This window comes from Cyprinus carpio, chromosome B23 (assembly GCF_018340385.1).
Source record: "Cyprinus carpio isolate SPL01 chromosome B23, ASM1834038v1, whole genome shotgun sequence".
NCBI lineage: Eukaryota > Metazoa > Chordata > Actinopteri > Cypriniformes > Cyprinidae > Cyprinus > Cyprinus carpio.
The window spans coordinates 21,617,216-21,637,128 of NC_056619.1; the positions used below are offsets into that span (position 1 = coordinate 21,617,216).

A 19,913-nucleotide genomic window follows, 5' to 3' on the forward strand; every position below is an offset into this window, starting at 1 on the left:
AGGAGAAACAATAATGTACAGTATGTGGAAAACAATGTGTTTTTTGAACCTTAAACCGCATAAACACATTTCATTACACCAAATACACAAAATAATGTTCTTTTTAGCAACATCATATGACCCCTTTAAACTATTAATAACTAGTCAAACATATCTGTTTATATGTTTTTGTATTTTATTTTCAACAATTAATTTTGATCACAATATACTATAGTTTGTTGTTTTGGAAATTCAACAACATTTGGTTTACGTCAGAGATCTCCAACTGGGTGTTTCCCAAAAAAAAGTAAAGTAATATTGAATAAAAATTTAATTTGAATTTTTATTATAGATTATAGTAAATATTTAGCCATAAACTGATTCTTTCCAGCAGGTAAATGAGAATTGGTGAAAATAATGAATAAATAATAAAATCTGTGAAAATAATAAATAATACAATTACAAATATATAAAATAACACAATTTAAAAATATAAAATAATATTTGCTAAATATGTTTTTGAAATGAAATGAATGTGAAAAATCTTTATAAATTTACTTATAAATTGTGAATAAAAATATACACTGAAAAACTGTATGAAAACATCTCAGGGCAAGCTGGTTTGTTTTGAGGTATATTTGATGTTTAGATATATCGCTCAGCTCTACCCCTGACTAGTTAAAGCTCTGAAAGGAATCAGTGTTAGACTGGACATCCATCGGCACTGAAACGTGTTCGGCAAACAGAGAAAATGAGAAAGTAGTGTTTTCTTGGTGTAACTCTTCACACTCTGAAAGCAGCCATTTCTCACACTTTCACACGTCAAGCGCCAAACCGCACACAGATCCTGAGTCATCAGCCTCACAGCGACGTGTGACATCTCTGTTCCTCTGCTGCGGACGTGAATGGAGGTTTTTTGCGGTTTGATCTCACAGGTTTTGGTTGTTATGTCAGCAATGGTCCGTGGAGCTCTGAGAGAAACAGAGAGAGGGAACGTTTTTATGTTTTTGTATTTTACTTTTTTTATTAATTATAGAAATTAATTTCCTTATGTATACCTCACTTTTTTTTTTCTTTTTTTTTACACCAGAAACTTCTATAGGAGCTCTGCTGTGATTGGCTAACCAAATTGCTCAGTACTGAATTAAATGAATATGTAAATTTGGAGGTCATATGTTAATGAGCTCACAGTTGTGATGTCAATACAGCGGCACTTTATAAATCATTTGAATTTTTTTTTTTTTTTTTTGGTTTTATTAAATGGATGAGCTCTAAATTCATAGATGTTAGAGTATGTCTACATAGTATCAAACTATGATGTACAAAAGAGCAAGAAAACATTTATTGCATTCATATTATTTAGCAAACGCTTTTATCTGAAGTGACTTATAGATGATTAATGCAACAAGTAATTCATATTAACGTGCTTTGTAGGTCTGTGTCAATAAAAGCTTTATGTGAAATGTGAGTTTATGTGAAGGAGTGTCTCTTAAGGATCCTGTAGTTGTGGGGCTCTTTAATGAAGTGAACGTCCTTCTCCTGTCCTTCACTCTTCCTGTCCCTCCACAGGAAGCGTTGTGAGGTGGTATGAAGCGTGATAAATGAGCACAGCGTTCGCTGTCTTGGAGCCGGGAGGTCGCGCTCAGTTCATGACATTGATTACTCGCGTTAAGTGCTTGAAAGCGGGTCACGATGAGTCCAGAGAGATTCACAGATCTGCTGGAGAAGAGTCTCATCCTGTCATCTGAAGAACAGCTCAAAATCAACTGATTCAGGTCTGAAATCTGATCGGAAAGTGCAATACATGCACACCATCTTCTGCTAGATATTAGTTATAGTATTGAACTACACTACAGGACAAAATGTTTTTGAATGTCTTCTGCTCACCAAGTCTACATTTATTTGATCAAAAATACAGTACAAAGTGTGAATATTTTTACAATTTATAAAAATGTATGTTTTCTATGTGTGTATATTGTAAAACGTCAGTTATTCCTGTGATGCGCAGCTGTAACAAAAACATCATCACTCAAGACAACAATAACAAATATTAATAATTGATCACCAAAAATATGATGATTTGCTGCTCAAGTAACATTTCTGATTATTATCAACGTTGAAAATAGTTGTGTTGCTGAATATTTTTGTGGAACTGTGATACATACCTTTTTAAAAATGTGGGGTACATAAGAAAAAAAAAATATTTTTATTCATCAAGGATGCATTAAATTGACTGAAAGTGAAATTAAAGACAAATAAACGCTGTTCTATTAAATTTTTGATTCATCACAGATTCCTGAAAAATAAAATGCATCAGTTTCCACAAAAATATTCAGCAGCACAACTTTCAACATTGCTAATAATCAGAAATGTTTCTTGAGCAGCAAATCATCATATTAGAATGATTTCGGAAGATCATGTGACACTGAAGACTGGAGTAATGATGCTGAAAATTCAGCTGCGCATCACAGAAATAAATAACGTTTTACAGTATATTACAATAGAAACCAGCTATTTTGAATTGTAATAATATTTCACAAATATTACTGTTTTTACTGTATGTTTAGTCAAATAAATGCAGCCAGAAGTTATATTTATATAATAATATTACGTTATATATACATAATAATTATATATTTATATATTAATATTTATATATTTTAAATATCATAATATTTGTAATATAAATATTTATTTAATTTATTATATATTTAACTATTTTTGCTAACAAATCACCCTGAATGATTCTTTAGTTAATCTGAATTAAAATATTTAATAAGTAAAAAAATAAATACTTATCCAGACAATCATATTGATAATTTTTGTCATTATAATCAAAATCAAATAATGACTTTTCTTTTAGTTTTTGTCACCTAGGTGGGCTATGGATGAATGTTAACCGGTATCCAGCATTTAGTCATTGTTTTCAGCTACAGCTGTAAATATGAGTGTCTTTTACAGTCTCTACAGCAGTGAATCGTTAGCATAGGGATACACAGCTGCAGCTGACCTTCAAACGGGTCAGAAATGACGCACAATAGTGATGCTTGTCTTAGCAAACAGCTGCAGGCGTTGTTTACAGGTCTGAATGTATGTAAGATCTGCTGTCAGGCACATTTTAATAAAGGCCCAATAATTCAGTCCTTCAGCGATCAGTGCAATCAGCGAGGAACAGAGGCTTCAGACGCGGCTGCTGTCGAGTGACGGAAGTCATTTCTGCAGCATTCAGATCCAGAGCAGATGCGTTTGATGCCTCAACAGAGCACAGGAAGCTTGTTTATTTCCTAATGAACTTCAGCACGACTCCAGCGCTTCATGTGCGCCGCCATCCTGAGAGGAAAATCAGAGCCTTTTAGAGTCCTGGTGCGACCAAAGGAAGAAAAAACTACCAAAGTCATCATTTACTCCTCATCCTGACCTCAAATTACTTGCTTGCTTTTATTTGCTTTTTATTGTTTGCTACAAAATGAGACGTTAAGCAGCACAGGGATGACACTGATATTGAAATATATGGGATAAATTATGTTTGTTAAAAATATATTATTTATATTTAAACAAGAATTGAATCATGTGTTTAAATTAGATTATTTTATTGTTAATGTATAAATGTAATAAACATTGTTAATGAATAATAAATATATATTTAAAACATTAATTGTATAGCATGATAATACAATTTTGTAATTATATAATATATAAAAAAAATTTTTATAATTTTTTTAATGTGTGTGTAAATATACATATAAAATATGTAATTAAATAATCTAATTAAGAAAACTATATATATACATATATACATATATATATATATGTAATAAAATTGATATAATATAATATAATAATTTAATTGATATTGTATAAATATTAAGTAATATAAATTATACTTTGGTTATATAATGAATAATATATATATATATATATATATATATATATATATATATATATATATAAAATTTTGTAATTGTGTAATTTATAAATATTAAGGATAAATTATGATTTATAATGAATATTTACATAATATAATATTACATAATTATACAATTTTATTTTATAATTGTAAATTTTTATGTTAAATTATAAATTAATTTAAATGTTATTTTTATTTTATCAAAGCACAATAGTCTATCTAATAAGAAACCTGTAACTTCACCAACACGAAATGAAGAGTATAACTGAAATATGAAAGCAGAAGAAAGAAGTTTCGCTGTAATTACACAGCGTCTGATCAGGACCCGTGAGCTCTGGGTCGGTATCACGGAAGAGAATTATCTCAGTTCATCGTTCATCACACTTTCATATCGCAGCCTTTGGAAGCTCTCCTCATCCGCTTATGCTAATGATAAGCACTGATCTGGAAACAGACTGCTCTTCCTCATTAGAATAAGCTGAGGAGGAGTCTCAGTCATTATCTCACACTCCTGTTCCTAACCTCCATCATTCCCCAGGTTTAGTTTGTTAAATGCCATCAAAGGGCCGTTAATGACTTTCTGAAGCTGACAGGTCTCCAGAGGGCAGAACTGCTGTAAATGACTGGCTGCAGATGCTCCATCATTCGCTTCCCGTCATGGTCAGACACACTGCATTTTAATGAGAGATTCCTCAGGGATTCGTGAGGACTGTCAGATTCATCCATCATGTGTGTGCAGGGGGCGGGGCAGAGGTGGAGGGGCGTGGCTTGATGGGCTGGAGGGGGAGGATATATGACTACTCTAAAAAAGTATAATATTATCACTTTAACAAAAAAGACTGACTGTCTTTTTTTATTATATTATTATTAATAAATATTTATTAATAATATCATCATTTATTATTTTTCATTAGTTTTTATCAATTTTGTTTATTTGTTGTAATTTTTTTATTAATATTTAGAATTTGTTTTACTTTTATATTTTCTGTTTTTAATTATAATTTTAGGTAAAGTTTTAGAAATTTTGTTGTGTGTTTTTGTCATTTTTTATTTGGCTAGTTGTTGGGCTTTTTGAAATTTCTCTATTTTTTTATTTACTTTTATATTTTAATTTTAATTTTATTTTCATTTCATTTTAATTTTAATTTTAAAGATTTTGTAATTTTGTTGACTGTGTTATTTTTTATCAGTTTTTCTTTTTTAAACAAATGTCTATATAGTTTTTATTATTTTGAATTAGCCACTGTGCAGGTTTCTCTTAGTGAGGTTTGGTTAGCAGTGACTGAAACGCAGCTTTACACACAACTGTCAGTCTGCATGGAGAGGATCTTGAGGCTTCAGTAGCTTCAAACACTGTCTGCTGCTCAGCAGTGGCTTTTTTACTCCTGCCATTACAACACAGTTCATTTGTTTGACAGAAACTTTCCTTAATAAATCTTCATCTGACCAAGATCTTCTGTGCTCTAAGTCACTCACAAATCTTTTGACAGTTCAATAATTTCTATTAGCTTTTCGTGAAATATTGTTTGTTTTGATGCCTTTTGCAAGACATTGCATTGTTTCATACTTTTCATCTTCAGAAAGATCTTTCTTCATCACCATATTTCACGAGAACTGTGACTTGCTTAATAATGTGGAACAACCTCTTTAAGTAAGGTTTCCATTTACCTAAGAAGACCTGGCCAACTATTGACCAAACCTGTCTGAGACTGATACCAGTTATCTAAAAAGATGTGAAAAACCACACAAACAAAAATCTGACTCTTTATTCTATCGAAATCCTATTGATATATCGCTTGCATAATAATTTGGAGCGCAGTGTAATTAATAATGATATATTCTTAATTATTAATTAATTAAATTATTAATAATTAAAGAATTAACAATCTAGTTATAAATAATAAATATTTAGATTATAATTTAGCTGATAATTTAATACAGTTAAGTAAGAAATATCTTAAAATGTTAAATATTGTAAAAAGTAATGGATTTATGTTAAATAACTTGAAATAATTATATATACATTGACTTCTAAATCCACTTTTTGTGTCTTTAATGCTTTTATCTAACATTGATGTATGTAATCAGTTTGAGTCTACTAAAAATAAATAAATAATGAGGCCTAATATAAAATATTCTTGAGCCCCTAAATGATTAGTTTCACCAGATTTTGACATGTATCAAGAAAAATTATAAATAAATAATATATAATATTATATATTATTTTCTGTTTTTACTTTAAAATGTATTATTTATTAATGTTAGTTCATTTAGTTTTATTTACTGTAGCACTTAGTATTTTATTTTTTATATTTATATGTTCTGTTTTCACTTAAATTTTAGTTATTTAGTTTTAGTAGTTTTGTTTTTTCTTTTTTTATATTTACATAGTGTTTATTATTTTTTTATTTATTCACTTTAGTTTAATTAGTTTTACTTATTTGAGTACCTCAACCTTAAATGAAAATGATAAATGTTGCCTTGGCATTTTCATCTAGTTATTTTTTTTATTTTATTTCAGTTTAATTTTAGTATTTCTTAAACTTATTTTATTTCAGTTAGTTGCCAAAACCACATTTCTAATTTTCTTGTCTTTTTTTTTTTAAGTTTATATTTTTTATGTAGCCCACTAGTTACGTTTAATTTGACTTTTTTTATTTCAATTAACGAAAAATATTTTTACCCTAATTATATGGTAGTCAGTATCAGTATTAATGTTGTCGAATTAATCAATTATGAAGCAAAATTAGGCCTCATTTCAGCTGTAAAGCCACTCTTAAAAAGACAAAAGTGTCATTATTCAGCTTAATTCGGTTCAAATTTTGCTCAAATTGCTAGTGTCAGTGCAATCTATAATTATACTGAATATGAATCGTCTTTTAAACCCCATATGGCACAAGGGTGAGTAAATGGCAACAAAATTTTTATTCCAACCTTTAAACAAACGGCACGCTGAAGGTCGCTAGAGTGGCTTTTCCTCACCAGAGTTTCACATTATTACACACACCAAACACGTCGCGCCGCGTATGATTTCTTTTAATTTCCGCCAGGAAAATTCTGTTTTCTTCAGGATCCCAGTTGGTGGCTTTCAAATGCACCCAAAACTACTGTCGAGTGAACGCGTTTCCTCCTCGTGAACTCGTGTGAGGTGTTTGTCATGGCCTCGGGTGAATGCTAACGAGCTGCTCAGGCTCTTTGACGGCGCTGTGACTCATCGTGCCGTAATGACAGATGAAAACAGCTATGTTTAGCATGCCAATAGAGCTCTTTGTGAGGTTTTGTGAATGGCGCTGCCTGCCATCGACGGAGACGTTTGAGTCGATGTCTCGGGTGATTCGGCTCTCGATGAGTGTGTGACTCATATTCAGCTCCAGATGATTGTCGATGGGAAGAGCGACTCACAGATGATGAAGACGCGGGTTTCATGAGCCTCAGGGGCGCGTGTAGAATATTGTGCCGCAAACCTGACTGAATGTGAGCATGAGGGGGTTTGATTGGGAAGAATTTGCATGTAGTCTATAGAAACCGCGACAGATTGACTGTGATATTTGAAATAATGAAGAAATACACTGCAAAAAAAAAAAAAAAAAAAAAAAAAAGGTCTGCCTCAGTGTTTTTGTCTTGTTTGTCTTGTAGGTGATAATTTAATACAGTTAAGTAAGAAATATCTTAAAATGTTAAATATTGTAAAAAGTAATGGATTTATGTTAAATAACTTGAAATAATTATATATACATTGACTTCTAAATCCACTTTTTGTGTCTTTAATGCTTTTATCTAACATCAATGTATGTTATCAGTTTGAGTCTACTAAAAATAAATAAATAATGAGGCCTAATATAAAATATTCTTGAGGCCCTAAATGATTCGTTTCACCAGATTTTGACATGTATCAAGAAAAATTATAAATAAATAATATTTTATATTTTATATTATTTTCTGTTTTTACTTTAAAATGTATTATTTATTAATGTTAGTTCATTTAGTTTTATTTACTGTAGCACTTAGTATTTTATTAAAAAAAAAAAAAGGTCTGCCTCAGTGTTTTTGTCTTGTTTTCTGTTGCAAAAACCCGAAATCTAAAAATTCTTAAGTCATGATGTATTTAGGCTACTTGAGATTGAAAATACCTTTAGATGGGCTATTAAGGGGTCATTCACACAGAACTCATCTTTGCGTCTAAAAACAGTAGAGTCATGTTTTTTTTTTTTTTTAAAAAAGCGCTGAATGCCTCCTCTGGCATGTTGCCACCAAATAAGTTGCCATGCCAACTTGCTATTGTAAACAAACGCTTGCCCCACCTCCGGGTTCGTCTGATTGGTCCACTGTTTTGGAACATATTTGCTGTGTGAATGGCCAAATGATCTGTTTAACAGACAAAGCAATAGTAATCATATGATGAAAACAGTCAGTCACACTTGTGTGTTGTGACTTTACTGTCGGACCCAATATAGTCGGCAAAGCATCGTCTTTTAGTTTCAATCTTTTTAAAATCCAGTGTCGAATTGTGACTTGTTTGTAAACAAATCCATGGTGAAATGAAGTGAGCCAAGAACCATGTTCTTACTGACACGGTCTGGAACTTCATTAAAAATAAAGTTGTTCATCCACTCTTTCCTAGCGTTGGAATCAGAAGGAAGGCAATGCAAAGACTGTTTTTTTCACAACTTGGCACTGCACAGCGTCTTGTTGTCCTCAGAGTCATCATTATCGTTTGGTTTCTGCGCGTTTGCCTTTCTCTCAAACGCTACATGCGCAAATCGGTGGGCGGAGCTAAACAGGCAGTGATGTTGAATCGGTGGGCGGGGCTAAACAGGCAGTGATGTTGAATATGTGGGCGGGGCTAAACAGGCAGTGATGTAGAATCGGTGGACGTGGCTAAACAGGCAGTGATGTAGAATCTGTGGGCAGTGCTTAACAGGCAGTGATGTAGAATCTGTGGGCGGTGCTAAACAGGCAGTGATGTAGAATCTGTGGGCGGTGCTAAACAGGCAGTGATGTAGAATCGGTAGACGTGGCTAAACAGGCAGTGATGTAGAATCTGTGGGCGGGGCTAAACAGGCAGTGATGTAAAATCGGTGGGCCGGGCTTAACAGGCAGTGATGTAGAATTGGTGGGCGGGGCTAAACAGGCAGTGATATAGGATCAGTGGGCGGGGCTAAACAGGCAGCGATGTAGAAGCAGGCGTTGATCTATTTCTGCGGAGGCGGTGCTTATCCACACTATTACATCATAGAGTAGAACATTCCACAAACTGTGATTTCAGCAGACTGCCTTCAATATAAGCTGTTTTTACAGTAACATCAAAGTTTTGAGTTCTGAAACTTACAGGATGTTTTATAGAGAATTTTGGTTTCCTTTCATGTTGATATTACTGAATTTTGTAAATAAGCCTATAATGCTTTACATTTCTGAGAAAGGAAGTAGTACCTAATTGTTGCTGCAGCTTTCCTGGTTAAACTGGGTTGTTTAGTGAATGGTTAGTGATACACAGGTTTTTTTGTGCTGACAAAAAATTTACAAAAGTAGTGCAATTTTTTTGTGAATTTGCATATAAATATTGAAATATAAAAATTATATGAATAAATAAAGATTTTATCCCTGGCAAATCCAGTGATTATAGTTCTTCGTGAAAAGCACCAGTTGTATCCAGTGTTATTGTAATATTATTTATGTCTATTACGGTATTTATTAATATTTTGAATTCGCTTTTTTGATTTTATATTTTCATTTTTCAGTTTAATTTTAGTTTAAGCTTTAGTCATTTTGTTGTGCTTTTGACAGTTTATATATTTTTGAATATTTTTGTTTAGCTCATTTATTTTTGTTTTAGTATTTTAAGTATTTATTTAATTTTATTTCAGTTTGTAAGTTTAATGTGTAATGTAAATCTTTTTTATCTACTAGATCTATTCAATTTTATTTCAATTAACAATGTAACAATTTTATTTAAGTTTATTTTATTTAAGTTTTTGTTTTAGCAAGTTTAGTATCTCATATTTTACTTCAGTTAGTTGGCAAGACTATTTTTTTTAAATCTTCAAGTTAATTAAGTTTTAGTGTAATTGTGTTAATTGTTTTTTCATCTACTAGTTATATTAATGTTCTTTCAATTAAAAAAGTAAATATTTTATTTAGCTTTATTTGTATTTCCATTTTAGTTTTAGTCATTTTAGTGTTTCTTTAAATGTATTTTATTTCAGTTAATTTCAAAGACTTGAAAACATGAAAATCAGTGTGTGCTTCCGTTCAGCAGCTTTGAACCGAGACTGACTGTGTGTTTGTGTGTCTGTCCTGTAGGGGTCGCCCTCCAGGGCCGTCGTCGCTTTTCATCTGGGATCATGTTCTAGAGCCGACCCTGCGCAGCAACCATGAAAGGCTTAGGGGCCAACCGTAGCCGCCATCTATCAGAGACCTGCGACCCAACAGCGGGCCCCCAGGAGCCCCTGTGTCCCTTGGCCCCAGACCCCCATGCCACCTTCCTCATGAGCTCCACTGTCAACCACTACGCCACTCTAGATCCTCACCTCCATCATTTTCCTGTTTCCACCCCGACGACGCTGCAGTCGGACTACCTGCTGCCCCTCAACAACCAGCTGACCACCAGCAGCACCTTCCCTCGCCTCCACTACACCAACCAGCCGGAGCAGAGCGACTACACACAGGTGCTGACACCACACTGCAATTATTTCATTCAAATACAGTAATATCTGGAAATATTACTACAATTTAAAGTAGCTGTTTCCTCTGTGAATATATATTAAAATGTAATTTATTTCTGTGGTCAAAGCTGTATTTTCAGCATCATTACTCCAGTCTTCAGTGTCACATGATCTTCAGAAATCATTCTAATATGCTGATTTGCTGCTCAAGAAACATTTCTGGTTTTGATCAGTGTTGAAAATTTTTGTGGATTTTATCTTTCAAGATTATTTGATAAATAGAAAGTTGATTATTTGAAAAAGAAATCTTTTGTAAGATTATAAATGTGATTACTGTCACTTTCGATCAATTTAATGCATCCTTGCTGAATAATTTTTTTTCCTCTTTTACAAAAAAAAGTACAGACTCAGCTAAACTAAACAATAGTGTATATATAAAATATAACATACATTATAAACAATATGTATTTAATAGAAATAGAAAAAAGCATGGAGTACTCATCATAAGTGTTTTGATTCATGCAATCATTCATCTATCCATCACAATTTGCATTCTGATGTTTTGTATTTGAAAAGGTACATGTTGAAATTTGCATGAATATATCATATGCACAATATTACAAGTAGTTCAAATACAAATATTTGAATTTATTATTATTATTGAACTTATTTAGATTTTACATAATAAATTAATTGTTTAATTAATTAAAAAATACAGCCAGTTGACAATCTCTGGTGATAAAATCGTCAGTCATACATTTTTTTTATTTTAAATATTTAAATATGATATAATAAATAAAAGTGAAATAATAATAATAATTTATTATAATTAATGATGAATACAAATATGTGTTATAATTTAGATTTTAACCAATTACAATAATTAGCATGTATCATACAAATACCTAAATAACTGCAATAACAGAAATAACATTGATAATATTGTGCAGGTGATATACAGTTAGTTGTATGATAATAAATAAATAATAAGTGCAAATAATTCTAATAAATAGAACATTGTTTAATAATTAATAATACAATACAAATATGTTAAACAGCTCTAATAGTGTGCATGTGATATATGTAATACAGTTAACAAATGTGCAATTTTAAACTCATATTTAACTCACACATGTTTTAGTAAATTTGTATATTTTTCTTAGTAATTTTATGATGGTGTGTTGTGTCTCAGCAGGCTTGTGTGGCTCAGACCGGCAGTCACTCCGGCACGCTCACGTCCTCCATGTCCATGGGCATGGGTTTGGGTCTGGGACTGGGTGCTCCCGCCATGATTAGCAGCGGCACAGCCACCATCTCATCCGCGGCCGCCGCCAAGATGAACCGGCTCCCGGCCAACCTGCTGGACCAGCTGGAGCGCCACCTACCGCTGCAGCGCGACGGCTTCAGCACGCTACAGTTCCACCGGCGCAGCCGCGGCTCTAAGCAGCGCAGCGAGAGTCCCAGCCGCATCCGCAACCTGGTGCAGTCCGTCCAGAAGCTCTTCGCCAAGACCCAGTCCCTGGAGGTGTCAGCGGTCAAAGGGAGCATCACCGCGGGCCCAGCGGGAGATGCGGCTAAAGTTGCCCACCGCAGCAAAAGCAAAGACCGCGCCAAGACCGAAGGCACCAAACGCCGTCCACGGCCCAATCTCTCAGGCTTCTGGAGCTCAGATGACGGTTTGGAGGACGAGGCACCGGCTCAACCCGCCGCCGGGCCGCTAGCAGTGGCGTATCGAAACCCTCTCAGCATGATGACCCTGGGCAGGGCCGTATCAGACAGTCAGGCGGCTCCCAGACCGCATCCGCAGGGCTACAACACCATCGCTGCGCATACGCTCAAATCTTCCAAGAGCAGCGGAGACCTCAAGCCCACCGTCAGCCTGCAACCCTCCACGGGACAGACAGGGGAACACACGCTGGTCAAGAGGGGCTCGTGGTCCACGCTGACCCTCTGTCAGGCCCGACAGGTGCTGCAGAAGGGATCCGCCACCGTCAACCGCACCCTGCTCAAGTCCAAGTCCTGCCACGGCCAGGAGATGACCTGCAACTTCCTCCAGGTACAGACACGCTGACCTGGCAGAAAAACAGTCAATGTGGGACAGAGACAGAGAAGAGATTTCTTGAGATTGTGACAAACTCTACAAGAATAAGGCATAAAAGAATTCATAATAGGCAATAACATTGATTATAATGCCAAATAACCACTTTATATCACTTTTTTATTATTTATTGATTATTTTGGTTTGTTTTTTAATATATATATTTATATATATATATATATATATATTTAGAAAAAAGCATAATTGTTATTAATATTTGAACAGTACACATTGTTTCACATTAATCAAATATAATTTTAAACAATAAATAAGAAAATAAATAGAAACAATAAATGCAATACAATATATTTTTAAACAAAATATTTGTAAGCAAATTTATTTTGTTTTATATACACAGTGATATTAATATTATTATTAATAATAATAATTTGTTAAAAATATATAATTAATATGTATACAATTTTTACTCAAGTATGTGTATAATAATAATAATAATTATTATTATTATAAATGCAATAACAATTATAGTAATAAATCCAAATATTTGTAAAAATACATTATTAATATCTAAACAATTTCAACAACAGTATTTTAAACATTTTTATGGTTTTTCATAAGCACATAAAACTAACACACCAACACACACATATATGCATACAATTATATTTGTAAGAAAAAAATGTATACACACACACACACACACACACATAGTATATACATGTATTATTATAAAAATATTTATATCAAAAAATATTTGAATAACATTTCATTGTCATTTTAAATGGCATTTTATCAGTTGAATTTTAAAATGAGATTTTCAAAAAATATATTATCCAACACTAACACAGAGAACTCACATGCATTTCGTACAACAGCACATTTCGTATTTCAGAAGCGGGCCTCCATTTGATGCAGGAACTATTCCAGCCGTTCATGCCAGACTGGGAGAGAGGTGTTGTAATAATGTAAAATATGTGGAAAATAATGTTTTTCTGAGAGCCTGTTCTAGTACACCCCCAAAACAAAATCAAGATTTTGTAAAAAAGAATAATAGGACCCCTTTAAAGTACATTTCAGAAGTTTTATTTGACATCCTTTGACCCAGATGCATTGTGGGTAGTAAGTGTAAGTGTTCTGGCAGGTGCCTGCGGGTGACTGGAGCGGGACGCTGGGTAAGGGAGGCGGCGGTGCAGGAGAGATCCCGTGCAGACGGATGCGCAGCGGCAGTTATGTTAAAGCCATGGGAGACATGGAGGACAGCGACGACTCGGACGGACCTCCTTCACCCAAACCCTCGCCCAAATCTGCCGCCAGACGCCAGAGTTACCTGAAGGCCACACAGCACTCGCTCAGCGAACAGCAGCCATCGCTGCTACCACCACGCAAGTGAGTCCTACACGCTACACACACAGTGCACACACACTCCACACACTGCAAACACACTACACACACACACTACACAGATAAACATTTCAACCACAACATACAGACCAGTCTTATTTTACTATCGAGATACTTTAATGTTATTGAGATACTTGATATTATTATTAGACACACACACTATTACACTCCATATTTTGACACTACATTTTATTTTGTATTACACACACTTTTACACACACACACACAAAAGTTTTAGTGACACTTTGTTTCACACACTGCACACATATATATACACGATATACACACATATCAGTTTCAATTAGTGTTTATTTGTATGTTTATCATTGTTGTTGTTTTTTTTAGCACCATTAATAATAAACAACAATCATAATATTAATATTTTCAAATAATTTTTATTTTTTTTCTTTCTCATTTTACTGAAATTTTCAACAAAATATAAATTAAAAATTCAACAAATTATATATCCATAATTTTTTATTTTTATTAAAACAACATCATACTGATATTATTATCAAAATATTATATTTTATTTTTATATTTCTGTTAAAATTAAATTTACTTAGAGTAACACAGTTGTAATTATTATTATTTTCTATTTCTTTATTTTATTTCAGTTAACATTTATTTTACTTAGAGTAACACAGTTGTATGGTTTTATTTTTAGTAAACTAAATTAAATTTAGTAAACTAAATGTTATTTTAGTGTCACTGAGATACTATTATAGTTTTTATATTTTCAAATTGTTTTTCATTTTTATTTTATACAAAATTATAAAATTTTTTTTAATTTTATTAAACAAAAAATAATAATTATTATTTAGTATCACTGACATAATTTTTATTTATACTATCACTTCATCATTATAATTTAGTTAATATCTCTTTTCAATTAAATTTTAGTAAATATTATATAAATTTTTATTTATTTTTTAAAAAATTTTAATTAATTAATTATATATTTTAATTAATGTTTATTTTACTTCAGGCAACAGAAATGTGTTTTATGGCTTTAGTTTTAGTTTCAGTTAACTGTAATAACCCTGAAAGAATAACCTTTTTACACACTACATTATGAACTTTTACAAAGCTTCACATGACATTAAATTCATTAGATTCAATTTTATACAAATCACATAAAATTCAATACAAATAACACAACTTAAAAAACAACTATAAAATCAAAAGCAAATAACCTAAACTCAACAGCTCACAATCAATATCACCAGCAGCACATTCATGATAACCAGCAGATGGCAGCACGTTGACAGGTTGATTGGTAAAAGCTTCATGTGGGAAGAGATTTCCAATTCATTTTTAATATTAAAATAAAATGATACACAGCCTAATTAAAACACTCTGATGCTGCTGTAATGTTGTTGGTTTTACACAATCAAAATTGCCAAAATATTGTCTGAGGAATATGCTAATATTGCTCATATTGTCTCATGAGTATGTTGGTAATATAGCTATAAATGTATGTTGGCTACAGTAGCAATAAACTTTAGATGACATGAAACTGTGGTCAGAAGTCTGTCATAAATGTGAAAATGTTGTTGCAGTTGGATGGGGAGGGGAGTGGGAATGTACTGTGTACATATTGCATAACATTCTTTAAAAAAAACAGTAATATGGATACACTCCAAAAAAAAACCATACAGCATTCACACTTAGAAATAATCTTAATTATTTAAAAAAATCAATAAAATAAACTAAAAATTCATTAAACAACATCATATTCATATATATATTAAAAAAAAAAAAAATAAAATGTTTATATCATATATTTAAATATTAATTATATATTTAATTACATTTTTGTTTTACTTCAGGCAACAGGAAATAATAGTGTTTTATGGCTTTATTTTTATGTTTCATTTAACTGTAATGCAGTTGAGTCAGAATGAATCTTTTTACACAAACACATTATTTGACTGTTACAAAGCTTCACTGATCACGTGACCACTCAGACACCTCAGTGCCGCACCTGCACAGTTTATTGTTCACCCCCACATTCGCCACATCACTTCACCACCCACACGTGAGTGCATAGCCCCCACCTGATCTCATCTTAATAAAGTGATCACTCAGATGCACTCTCACTCATTGAGTGGCATCTTCACTGCACATTCATGATAACCAGCAGATGGCAGCACGTCCACCAGGTTCCTTGGTAAAAAATCCTTCATGACCTTCAAGAGATTTCCAATTTATTTTAATATTAAAATAAAATGATACACAGCCTTAATTAAAACACTCTGATGCTCACTGGCAATGCTTGCTGGTTTTACACAATCAAAAATTATGCCAAAATATTGTCTGGGGGGAATATGCTAATATTGCTCACTATTGTCTTGAGTTTGTGTTTATATAGCTCAGCTGTATGTTCTGGCTCCACAGTACAGCAAGTATCCACTTTAGCATAGACAAGAGAGGGGAGTGGGAATGTGTAATGTGTACATAATTCATAACAATCTTTAAAAAAACAACAAAATGCATAAAATACACTAAAAAAACACTAATATTCATACACAAAAATAAACAAACAGTAATAGCATACACTACATAGTGAACACCCTAGTATGCTAGTATTCATTTCCAAACCTAGTGACAATTAGCAGCCGGGGCCACTCAGCAAACCACTGGCAACATGTAGCAAAATAAGCATTAAAGTAAACTAAAAATGTATTAAGTTGTTTCATATTTTTATATATCCTTGTTGGTCCTGGAACAACATTTTTGTCAGTGAGATGTTAGGAACAAGGAGCAAAGATTAGGTTAGGAGAGTTTGGATTGAACGAACACATAATTTATGATCTAATTAGACATTAGGAACACCCTAGTATGCAACACATGGCAGTCAGATCATAGAAACCACATAGCAACAGCATAGCATCACACACCACATGGCAACACCAAAAAACAAAAACATAAAAACAAAATAACCACACCTAGAACACCCTAGTATCCACGTCAACCCCCGAACACCCTAGTGACCTTCAACTGCCAGAAGCAGTTTGGACATGGCAACACTCTGGTCCACCCTTCTGTTTAGCCCCACCTTCGTCTGATCACGTGACCACTCAGATGCACTCTCACTCTGTCCAGTGCTAAACTTCACTGCAAAACATCCCGACGCATGACGAACACGTCCACCACCATCCTGACTAAATCCTCACTGACCTTAACCATTTTTAATTTGGTCACCCTAGTACCTAGAACTGTTCCTCTGTGCTGCACCTGGCAAACTCCCAGAACTTGTGTCTACTGAAAATAAAATCAAATGTGAAGTGGAACACCCTGGATTTCCTGCACTCATTCTCTTGTGTTTGTGTTTATTTCTCTCAGCTTAACAACACCACAGAAACCCCAACAAAAAACAACCTACCACACACAAACCAACACCAATCACAGCCTAGTATCCACATAGCAACACCATAGCAACCCCAAGAACAACCAACTAAAAAAACATAAAATCCAAATAGCAACCCCCAGAAAACACTAGTGACCACAAAACAACAACACAACAACACACCAGCAACCACATGGCAACACTCTAGAAACCACCTAGCAGCAACATTGTAGCGACCACATAGCAACATAAAAACACATACAAAAACATAGCAACAAAACACCAAAACATCCAAAAAACAAAACATCAGCCTAGTGCAGTAGCAACAGTGTAGCATCACCCTAGCCACATAGCAACACTGTAGCAACCATATAGCAACAGCGTAGCATCACCCTAGCCATACCTAGAACACCCTAGTATCTACATAGCAACACCATAGCAACCCCCAGAACACCCTGGTGTCCACATCGCAACACTATAGCAACCCCCAGAACACCCTAGTATCTACATAGCAACACCATAGCAACCCCCAGAACACCCTAGTGTCCACATAGCAACACCATAGCAACCCCCAGAACACCCTAGTGTCCACATAGCAACACCATAGCAACCCCCAGAACACCCTGGTGTCCACATAGCAACACCATAGCAACCCCCAGAACACCCTGGTGTCCACATCGCAACACCATAGCAACCCCCAGAACCACATGGCAACCACATCGCAACACCACATATCAAAACCCCCAGCATCCCCTGGTGTCCACATAGCAACACCATAGCAACCCCAAGAACAACCTAGTGACCACATAGCAACTCCAGAACACCCTAGCAACCACACTGCAACACCCTAGAAACCCCACCACCAACACCACGTGTCAACATCTCTACAAATAGCAACCCCCCATAGCAGCAACATTGTGTCCGACCACCATAGCAACAGCCATAACACACCCTACACATCGCATACCATACACCCCTAGTATCACCCTGGTGTCCACATAGCAACACCATAGGTCGCACCCAAAAACAAACACCCTACAAAACCCCAAACAACACCATAGCACCAGCATAGCATCACCCTAGGCATCCCTAGAACACCCTAGTATCCACAACCAGCATAGCATCACCCTAGGCAACCACACAACACACTAGAAACACCCACAAAACACCATAGCAACCCCCAGAACACCCTGGTGTCCACATCGCAACACCATAGCAACCCCCAGAACACCCTAGTGAGCACATCATTCATAAAATCGTGTTTGTTTCTCTCAGCTGTATGCCGTCTCTATGCGAGGTCTCCACCAATCGCAGCCTGGATAACCTGGACTGTCTGATGGGAGTGGATGAGGCGGGTCTGCAGCACTGGGACGCTGATGGGGGATTCGGTCAGCGCTGCTCCACACTGGGACGAGGCTCCACCATGGGCCAGGTAACGAACAACCCCCAGAACACCCTAGTGAGCACATAGCAACTCCAGAACATTCTAGCATCACCATAGCAAAGCCCAAAACACCCCAGCAACCATAAAGCAAGACCATAGCAACCCCCTAGAACAGCCTAGTGACCACATAGCAACTCCAGAACATTCCAGCAACCACACAGCAACACTCTAGAAACCACAGCAGCAAAGCATCCTAGCAGAGAGTTTTGCTCTGTCAGCGCCGCTCACATGTTCTTCTACAGATGTTAAACCTCTTGTAAATGTGTGCACTCTGCAGCACAGAGCAAACGCTGAAATGTGTCAGAGAGGTTTTGCTGTTCACTTGACCTCAGGAACAGCGTGTTCCAGATTAAAATGCTGTAAGACATCCTTAAGTTAGTTTAAGGAGACGTGGAGGGTGGGAAATCAGTGGGAGGGCATGTTTTCAGGACGAGATTCTCAAACGTTCGCTCTACTGATGGAGACATCTAGACTCCTGAAGCGAGACGAGGCTCCGAACCCTTTTCTTAAGAGGAAAGAGCATTGATCTGTTTTGCTGAATGGGATAATGTGCTGTAAAGACTGATGGATGATTCAGAAGTTGTTTCTGAGATGCTGTTGGATGCTGGGATCAGAGGGAAAGAAGTCAGGAAAAATGAGGACAGCAGCTAATTTGCAGCACTTATAAGTATTTTTCCTGGGAATTGGCTTGTGATTTCTAATCAGTGAGCTCTAAAGGTGCAGTTTGGTGTGCTTTTAATTTTTGGGTTTACCCTTGACAAACTCACATAACCCTCCTTTTCTATTGTGTCTCTGTGAGAAGTGTCTCCTGCTGGACGAACAAACACAAACTCTCTCTTTACTCTTTAGAGAGTGTGAACCGTGATTGTGTTTTGTTTGCAGGTTAGTTTGGAGAGACCTAAAGATTCAACTGAATCGTTTTGAAGTTGACTCTCTAAGGCGTTTTCTGCATTCTGTCTGATGAATTTGGAACAAAATAAAAGTTAAATTATATTTAAGCAAAAGAAAAATACTTTTTAAAATGACTTGCATAGATATTAAAAACAAGGCTTTTTTATTGAAGGCTTTTTTTTTTTTGCATTGAGTCATTATTTTCTTAATGCAGACAT

General features: G+C 34.8%; 1 protein-coding gene across 2 annotated transcripts in view; it reads left to right on the forward strand.

Moving 5' to 3' along the window:
• dlgap4a (discs, large (Drosophila) homolog-associated protein 4a) overlaps nucleotides 1-19,913 on the forward strand; it is a 131,269-nt gene that overhangs the window by 90,979 nt on the left and 20,377 nt on the right. Inside the window, exons 3-6 of one of the 2 annotated variants that reach the window (XM_042750658.1) lie at nucleotides 10,187-10,551; nucleotides 11,741-12,604; nucleotides 13,749-13,993; nucleotides 18,636-18,792. In XM_042750658.1, coding sequence (XP_042606592.1) covers nucleotides 10,258-10,551; nucleotides 11,741-12,604; nucleotides 13,749-13,993; nucleotides 18,636-18,792 — 1,560 coding nt within the window. In that variant the 5' untranslated portion in view covers nucleotides 10,187-10,257. The remainder of the gene's footprint in view (nucleotides 1-10,186; nucleotides 10,552-11,740; nucleotides 12,605-13,748; nucleotides 13,994-18,635; nucleotides 18,793-19,913) is intronic. The other variant, XM_042750659.1, reaches the window with a different exon arrangement.